At 44.7% G+C, this 8,953-nt stretch overlaps 1 protein-coding gene across 1 annotated transcript; it reads right to left on the reverse strand.

The window, feature by feature from the left end:
• Positions 1–2,628: 2,628 nt before the first annotated feature.
• Positions 2,629–3,585, reverse strand: LOC143767848 (olfactory receptor 10AG1-like). The gene has a single exon (XM_077256370.1). The coding sequence runs from the start codon at positions 3,571–3,573 to the stop codon at positions 2,629–2,631; it is 945 nt and encodes a 314-aa protein (XP_077112485.1). The 5' UTR covers positions 3,574–3,585.
• Between the last annotated feature and the right edge of the window lie 5,368 nt (positions 3,586–8,953).

An 8,953-nucleotide genomic window follows, 5' to 3' on the forward strand; every position in this document is an offset into this window, starting at 1 on the left:
GCTCTTGACAAGTATAGGAATCCACAACAAGGAGAGAGGCAGCGACTGGGTGAGATCATGCCAATTTTTCTATCTAGTGCACTGTTAAACATGAGCACCGAATTTATTTTAAACAAAATGTATTATTTTTAAAGGTATACATATTAAATGTTAAGTTTTAGAATTTAGTAGCTGGCTATGCTATTTCAATCACCTATAGGGGGGCTGCCTTATACTTCAGGATCTGTCTATAGGGGGGCTGCCTTATACTTCAGGTTCTGCCTATAGGGGGGCTGCCTTATACTTCAGGTTCTGCCTATAGGGTGGCTGCCTTAAACTTCAGGATCTGCCTATAGGGGGGCTGCCTTATACTTCAGGATCTGCCTATAGGGGTGCTGCCTTATACTACAACATCTGCCTATAGGGGGCTGCCTTAAACTTCAGGATCTGCCTATAGGGGTGCTGCCTTATACTTCAGGATCTGCCTATAGGGGGGCTGCTTTATACTTCAGGATCTGCCTATAGGGGTGCTGCCTTAAACTTCAGGATCTGCCTATAGGGGGGCTACCTTATACTTCAGGATCTGCCTGTAAGGGTGCTGCCTTAAACTTCAGGATCTGCCTATAGGGGTGCTGCCTTATACTTCAGGATCTGCCTATAGGGGGCTGCCTGATACTTCAGGATCTGCCTATAGGGGTACTGCCTCAAACTTCAGGATCTGCCTATAGGGGGGCTGCCTTATACTTCAGGTTCTACCTATAGGGGTGCTGCCTTATACTACAGGATCTGCCTATGGGGGGCTGCCTTATACTTCAGGATCTGCCTATAGGGGTGCTGCCTTATACTTCAGGATCTGCCTATAGGGGCGTTACCTTATACTTCAGGATCTGCTTATAGGGGGGCTGCCTTATACTTCAGGATCTGTCTATATGGGTGCTGCCTTATACTTCAGAATCTGCCTATGGGGTACAGCCTTTTACTACAGAGTCTGCCTATAGGGTGCTGTCTTACGTTACAGGGTCTTCCTATGGGGTGCTGCCTTTTACTAGATTCTGCCTATGGGGGGGCTGCCTTATACTACAGGGTCTGCCTATATGGGTGCTGCCTTATACTTCAGAATCTGCTTATGGGGTGCTGCCTTATACTACAGGATCTTCTTATTGGGTGCTGCCTTACACTACAGGGTCTGTCTATGGGGTGCTGTCTTATACATCAGGGTCTGCCTATGGGGTGCTGTCTTATACTACAGGGTTTGCCTATGGGGGTGCTGTCTTGTGCTATAGAGTAGGCCTATGGGGAGTGCATTATACTATATGGAGTCCTATGGGGAGTGCATTATACTATATGGAGACTTATGGGGAGTGCATTATACTATATTTAGGATGATCTGGTGCATTAAACTATATGGAGGCCATCTAGGGGCCATCATACAGTGTGGAGATTACAGTGAAGGGGCCATCATACAGTTTGGGGGCTACTAAGGGGTCAGTATACTGTGTGGATGGTACTGTACAGTGAGGGGGCATTATACTGTATAGGGGAGCTGTACAGGGGGGCAGACTCGGGACATTATTAAATGTAAAGTGGGCACTTCTTGTTATAGGGGATCTCAGGTTACTGTGACTATCAAAGGGGCACACATGGCAATATTACTTTCTAGGGAGCAAAATGTGGGCACTCTTTTCTAGGGCACTTGTACCCAGCATTACTATATTAAAGAGGGGTGCTGTAGAATTTAGAAGGCACAGAGAATCACACAGCAGGTGCAGTAATAGGGACACATACGGCAACAGCGGCTCAGTATTGGGGTATCATGTGCAGTAATAGAGACACATACGGCAGCAGCGGCTCAGTATTGGGGTATCAGGTGCAGTAATAGGGACACATACGGCAGCAGCGGCTCAGTATTGGGGTATCAGTAGGATGAGGAGTTTGTGCAGGTTGGGAATAGATGGTGATGGCTGGAATATGAGAAGTGAAATGTGTCTTTGTTGTATTCTCTGCAGACGAGTCCTGGGTGGAAGAAGTTGTCATGTCGGTCTGTGCCAGATGGAAAAGGCGGGAAAAGTGAACGATTCCGTCAAAGAACATCAGCGGTAAGACATTATCTGTAACTGTGCTGTGATCTCTTATATGTTCTGCAGGACTGGCATCTACCACTGACAATATGGCGGTAATATCCATGTTGGTCATTATATAGAGATTATCTTTAGTAACAGTGCAGTCATCTGCTGAGGTTCTCCTCCACTATTAGGGGGCGTCACCGAATTGTAATGAAGGTTACCTGGTTAGGCGCCCACTCAGAAGCTTCGTCCCCCCTGAACCAAAACCCTAGCTACGCCTCTGATATTATTGTCCCTCTGCTTTAGCAGGCCCTCATCTCTAGTTGAACAATTAATAGCAACTAGTGGTTGCCTCGAAGAAATTCCTTGATTATTTAAACTATCCAAAAGACCACCACTTGGAGGATACCGCCACTTATTTAGAGCAGATTTTGATGTAATGGATTGTAAATGCCCTTGCTATATACAGTATGTACATTTTTGTCCATAACCACAAATCTAAAAGACCATTCTTTAATTGGTCATCTTAAAAAGATATCACTGACTGTAATTTTAGGATTAACCTAAAATTTGTAAGCTACACAGATCAGTTCAGAAGTTTTCCTTTAATGTAACATTTCATCTTTTTCACTGCATTTTGAACATCATTATTCCTTAAAGTATATATGAAAGGGTTCATAAAAGGAGCAATAATAGTATAAATGAGGGATAAATACTTCTCCTCATTTTTGCCATAACTTGATTTTGGTCTCAAGTACATTATAGTGCTCGATCCATAGAACATGGAGACAACGATAAGGTGGGAGGTACAAGTGGAGAAAGCTTTTTTCCTCATCCCTGCAGAATGATGCGTGAGAATTGTCCAGATGATGTTCGCATATGAAACTACAGTCAATACAAAAGGCCCTACAATAATAATAAAAGTGATTATTAGCATGATAATTTCATTGAACTCTGTGTAATTACAGGCCAGGCTCATTAATGGCGGAACATCACAGTAAAAATTGTTAATTTTATTGGATCTGCAGAATGGCAATGAAAATATGAGTGTGGTTTGTAGGACACCGATCATTGTTCCAATAAACCAACAACCAATCACCAGCCTGATGCAAACTATCTTTACCATAATATTATTATATAGTAATGGATGACATATGGCGTTATATCGATCATACGCCATGGCGGCCAACATGTAGCATTCTGCACTGCCTAGTAATAGAAAACAGTTCATCTGTGCAGCACATCCATAGAAGGTGATTGTTTTCTTCCCCGAGAGAAGATTGAACAACAGATTTGGAATTATAGTTGACAGGTAACAGATCTCCAAAATGGAGAAATTGGCAAGAAAGAAATACATGGGAGTATGAAGATTTGGGCTACAACGATACAGAAGAATTATAAACATATGAGCCAACAGTGAAACCTTAAAGATGCAAAGAAAAACCATGAAGAGGAAATATTGGATTTGCAGAACATCCGAAAATCCAACCAGAATAAATTCAGTTATTCTTGTGTAGTTTGTTCTCTTCATTTTCTTGATTTATCTACGTTAAAAAAAATGAAAAATTGCTGTTTATAAAAAGAAATTATATAAAGAAAAGATTAGATTAATTTAATAACAATCAATTATTGGAATATAAAAGAAGGCAAATAAATTTGTAAATTAATTTAAAAGAATTCCATGATGACACTGCAATCCCTGTACGATTGGGCGGCCACATGCATACTTGCAGTGACATGCCGACTAGACTCACATTCGCTTTTCTCAATTCACTTCTATTGAGAGAAGCCAGATTAGACTCGTTTGCTGCAGATAACCTCAAGAATATACATGACTGCTCATTCCCATGGGGTTTACAATTAAATCTTGATAATGAGCGTGCAGTCACATAAGGTGCCTGCAGGGTTTTCTTTTGAAATTGGTTAACCCCTTTAGAGAGGATCTTTCACCAAATTTGGAATGCTGACTCTGACATTGTGTCACGGGAAGCCTAGGTGGGCAAGAGCTAATAACCCGGGCCCCTGCAATTTCCCTCAGACTAGGGAAATCCTGACTGACCCTCTACCTAGAGTTTACACTGATGGTGTGCATGTCTAGGCCTCCACCCTCACCCTGTCTCCTGATTCAACCCTAGGCTGAAACCACCACCCAGTGAAGAGATCATACACCAATACCCACAGTTAGCACAGACAAGGATAACGGAAAATATACACCACGCCACAGTCACTCAGGAATACACTATAAATGCACAGGGCAAAATAAATACAAATATAGGAAGGAGTAAATAAGACAAAGGGAAATACACCACCAGATACGACACTCCAACTCCTAGCTCACCACTCCAGACCGAGATAACCAAGCACTAGACAGAAGCTATAATCGGCGACGCCCAATGTTCAGAAGAACTATTTAAAGGCAGTGGGCGTGGCCCAGCTTCCAATCCGAGCACCAGCTAAATTAACCCCGGACCAGCTAGATAAAATCTAGCCGACGCCACTGAGCACATAGTGGACAAAAGTGGAATTACCGCTGTCTGTCGAACGCCCTGGTATGAACAGCATCCGACATGACAGTACCCCGCCTTCTACGAGGGACCGCAGGGCCCTCACGGCTTATAGGACCCGGCTTGTCCGGATGACGGTGGTGAATCATACTGACCAGCCGGTCCGCATGAACGTCCGAGGCTGGTACCCAGGACCTTTCCTCAGGCCCATAACCACGCCAGTGTACCAAGTACTGTAAATTGCAGTGCACTACACGAGAGTCAACCACCTTGGAGACTTCGAAGTCCAAATTACCATCCACCAAGACTGGAGAAGGCATAGGTGTCGCGTCCACAAGACCCACCATCTTTTTTAGCAACGATCTGTGGAACACGTTGTGTATCTTATACACCGTAGGAAGCTCCAATCGGTACGCTACAGGGTTAATGACGGCGGCGACCCTAAATGTACCAATAAACCTTGGACCCAATTTAAGGGATGGTATCTTGAGTCTTATGTTTTTTGTGGATAACCACACCCAGTCATCCACACTCAGGTCCGGACCTGGCACACGCCTACTGTCAGCCACACGTTTGTACCTAGCACCCACACTCAACAGGCGTTGTTTAACTCTCCTCCAGACTGATGACAATTGTGATCCTAACTGGTCTTCCTCCGGAACGACGGAAGAGCCCCTCTGACTCAAAGTACAAAATTGAGGATGTAGCCCGTAAACACAAAAAAACAGAGACTCCCCAGACGACTCCTGGCGGTGATTATTGATGGCAAACTCAGCCAAAGGAAGGAACGTAGACCACTCCTCCTGGTTATCAGAGACAAAGCAGCGTAAGTATTGTTCCAAATTTTGGTTCAAACGCTCAGTCTGACCATTTGACTGAGGATGAAACGCCGAAGAATGAGACAACTTGATCCCCAGCCGTGAGCAAAATGCTTTCCAAAATTTTGCCACAAACTGAGTACCCCTATCAGACACGATGTCAGACGGAACCCCATGAAGTCTGACCACCTCCTGCACAAATACCTGAGCCAGAGTCTTAGCGTTAGGCAACGAAGGTAAAGACACAAAGTGCGACATTTTTGAAAACCGATCAACAATCACCAAGATGACCGTGTTCCCAGCTGAGGAGGGCAAATCAGTGATGAAATCCATGGAGATTTCCATCCATGGCTTACTAGGTACCTCAAGAGGAAGTAGAGTGCCAACAGGACGGGAGCGGGGCGTCTTAGCCCTAGCGCACGTGGTACAAGCTGACACGTATGAGATCACTGTTGTGAATTCTGTTCTTGGACTCCCTCCGGTGGTTGTTGGTGGTAGTGCAGTTGTCTCTGGGTTGTAATCCAGGGCAGGTGTTTCTGCTGATTGCAGCTTTACTTGGTATTTAAGTGTGCAGGATCCATTAGTCCTTGCCAGTTGTCCATTGTTCTTGGAGGGATTGCATCTCTGTCTGGCTCCTCATGCCCTGCTGTCAATTCAGCTAAGATAAGTGTCTGGTTTTTTGTCTCTGCAGCACACATGCAGTGTGCTTTACAATTCAGTGCAATTCATTGTGTTTTTGTCCAGCTTAGACTTTGTTTGGATTTTTCAGTCATGCTGGATTCTCTGGAGATGCAGATATACATTCTATGTATTTATTTAGATGTAGAATATTTGTATTATCTGCTGTGGATATTTTTAGGGTTTTAATACTGACCGCTTAGAATTCTGTCCTATCCTTTTCTATTTAGCTAGAAGTGCCTCTTTTGCTAAATCCTGTTTTCTGCCTGCGTGTGTCTTTCCTCTTATACTCACAGTCAATATTTGAGGGGGGCTGCCTATCCTTTGGGGTTCTGCTCTGAGGCAAGATAGAATTCCCATTTCCATCTATAGGGGTATTTAGTCCTCCGGCTGTGTTGAGGTGTCTAGGACGTGTTAGGTACACCCCACGGCTACTTCTAGTTGCGGTGTCAGTTTAGGGTTTGCGGTCAGCACAGGTACCACCTACTCCAGAGAACGTCTCATGCGGCTCCAAGGTCACCGGATCATAACAGTACAACTGGCCAACAATGAGTTAAATGCATCTCAGAAGAAGGGAAGAAAGGTGTTGAGCCATTTTTTTTCTGTAGTCTGTTTTGTCTTTCCTTCCCTCTTTTCCTCTGGGTGACTGAGGAGTCTTGTGCTAGCATGGATGTTCAGGGATTGGCTTCTCGTGTAGACCAGCTTGCTGCTAGGGTACAGGGTATTTCTGATTATATTGTTCAGACTCCGGTTTTAGAGCCTAGGATTCCTACTCCTGATTTGTTTTTTGGGGACAGGTCCAAATTTTTGAGTTTTAAAAACAACTGTAAACTGTTTTTTGCTCTGAAACCTCATTCCTCTGGTGATCCCATTCAGCAGGTTAAAATTGTCATCTCCCTGCTGCGTGGCGATCCTCAGGATTGGGCATTTTCCCTGGAATCTGGGAATCCGGCCTTGCTTAATGTAGACGCCTTTTTTCAGGCTCTAGGATTATTATATGATGAACCAAATTCTGTGGATCAAGCGGAGAAGACCTTGTTGGCCCTGTCTCAGGGTCAAGAAGCGGCAGAATTGTATTGTCAGAAATTTAGAAAATGGTCTGTGCTGACTAAATGGAATGAGAATCATATTAAAACTAGTGTTGAGCATTCCGATACCGCAAGTATCGGGTATCGGCCGATACTAGCGGTATCGGAATTCCGATACCGGGATTCCGATACTTGCCGCGTATCGGATACCGGAATCGGAAGTTCCCAGATTCAAAATGCAGAAATTCAGCCAATGAGAATGATTTCAAGTGTGGGCACATCCTGTTCAGCATGGAGGGCATGAAACTACTGGCATGGCTGTGATTGGCTGCTGAAATGATGTCATGATGCAGTTTAAAAGTCGCTGGCGCCATTTTGCGATCACTCTGCTGTGAATTCAGTTAGTGACAGGACGCTGTTTGCTGACTGAGGGACAGTTTAGAGATAGCGATTTGCTTCTTTGTGCTTTCCAAAGGCTAATTTAGCAACCGCTGTGTTCACCTACTATTCACCTTCCTTTTGCCTTGTAGCGCTGTTTTCACAGCGATCTGCAAGGTCTCTCTGTGTGTGTGTGTGTGAGTGCAGCCCACTCTCTAGTCTGAGTGCAGCCACATAGGCCATCCATAGCTGGTTGTATTCAGTTCAGGGAGGGTGGTTCATTGCCTCATACAGTACTGTTCTCTTTTTTTTTTTTTTTTTTTCCAAGTAGTGTAGTCTGCTGCTAATTTATTCAAAAAAATCCTATTAGTGTCTTTCCACCCGTCTCCAGCTAATTTGTGGAAAAACACTACATAGGATAAAGTAGAGGAGGATTTTTGGGCCTTGCAGCGCCGTTTACGGCTGTCTGCACAGTCTCCGTGTGACTGCAGCTCGCCCTGTAGTCTGTGAGCAGCCGTAGCTTGGTTGTCTCCAGCTCAGGGTTGTTCACTGCGTCATACCGCCAAATCAATTTTCATTTTGTTTTCAAGTAGTGTAGTCTGCTGCTAATTAATTTAAAAAAATCCTATTAGTGTCTTTCCACCCGTCTCCAGCTAATTTGTGGAAAAACACTACATAGGATAAAGTAGAGGAGGGTTTTTGGGCCTTGCAGCGCCGTTTACGGCTGTCTGCACGGTCTCCGTGTGACTGCAGCTCGCCCTGTAGTCTGTGAGCAGCCGTAGCTTGGTTGTCTCCAGCTCAGGGTTGTTCACTGTGTCATACCGCCAAATCAATTTTCATTTTGTTTTCAAGTAGTGTAGTCTGCTGCTAATTAATTTAAAAAAATCCTATTAGTGTCTTTCCACCCGTCTCCAGCTAATTTGTGGAAAAACACTACATAGGATAAAGTAGAGGAGGGTTTTTGGGCCTTGCAGCGCCGTTTACGTCTGTCTGCACGGTCTCCGTGTGACTGCAGCTCTATCCGTTGTCAGTTCAGCCCCAAAAAAATAAATAATAAAGTTCACCAAACACACCAGTTACACCACTTTACATTTGTGTAGGCCACATTAGCTCATATTCAAGTCTAGTCCACACTTTAGAAAATTAGTGTGTCTTATACCTGTTAGGAGGAGTTGCTCAGGAATAAGCACACAAAGCCGTTAGTACTTTTCTGCTTATCTTTATCAGTCAACCAAGATGAAGAAGGCAGTGAGTAAGGCACGTGGGCGTGGGCGTGGGCGCGGAGCAGGGAGGGGACGTGGGGATTCTGTGCCTGCTGCGGGCACCGGTGAGTCATCAGCACCCACTTTCACAAGGGAACAGTCGTTCATGCGCAGCTTTGTCGCCGAGCGCCGTACACCGCTGCTGCGTCAAGACCAAATTGAAGCCGTTGTGGGATGGATGGCAGCTAATGCATCAACTTCCATTAGTGCCACATCCTCTCAGACACAGAGCACTGGAGAGCA

Source organism: Ranitomeya variabilis, chromosome 4, assembly GCF_051348905.1.
Source record: "Ranitomeya variabilis isolate aRanVar5 chromosome 4, aRanVar5.hap1, whole genome shotgun sequence".
NCBI classification, from domain to species: domain Eukaryota; kingdom Metazoa; phylum Chordata; class Amphibia; order Anura; family Dendrobatidae; genus Ranitomeya; species Ranitomeya variabilis.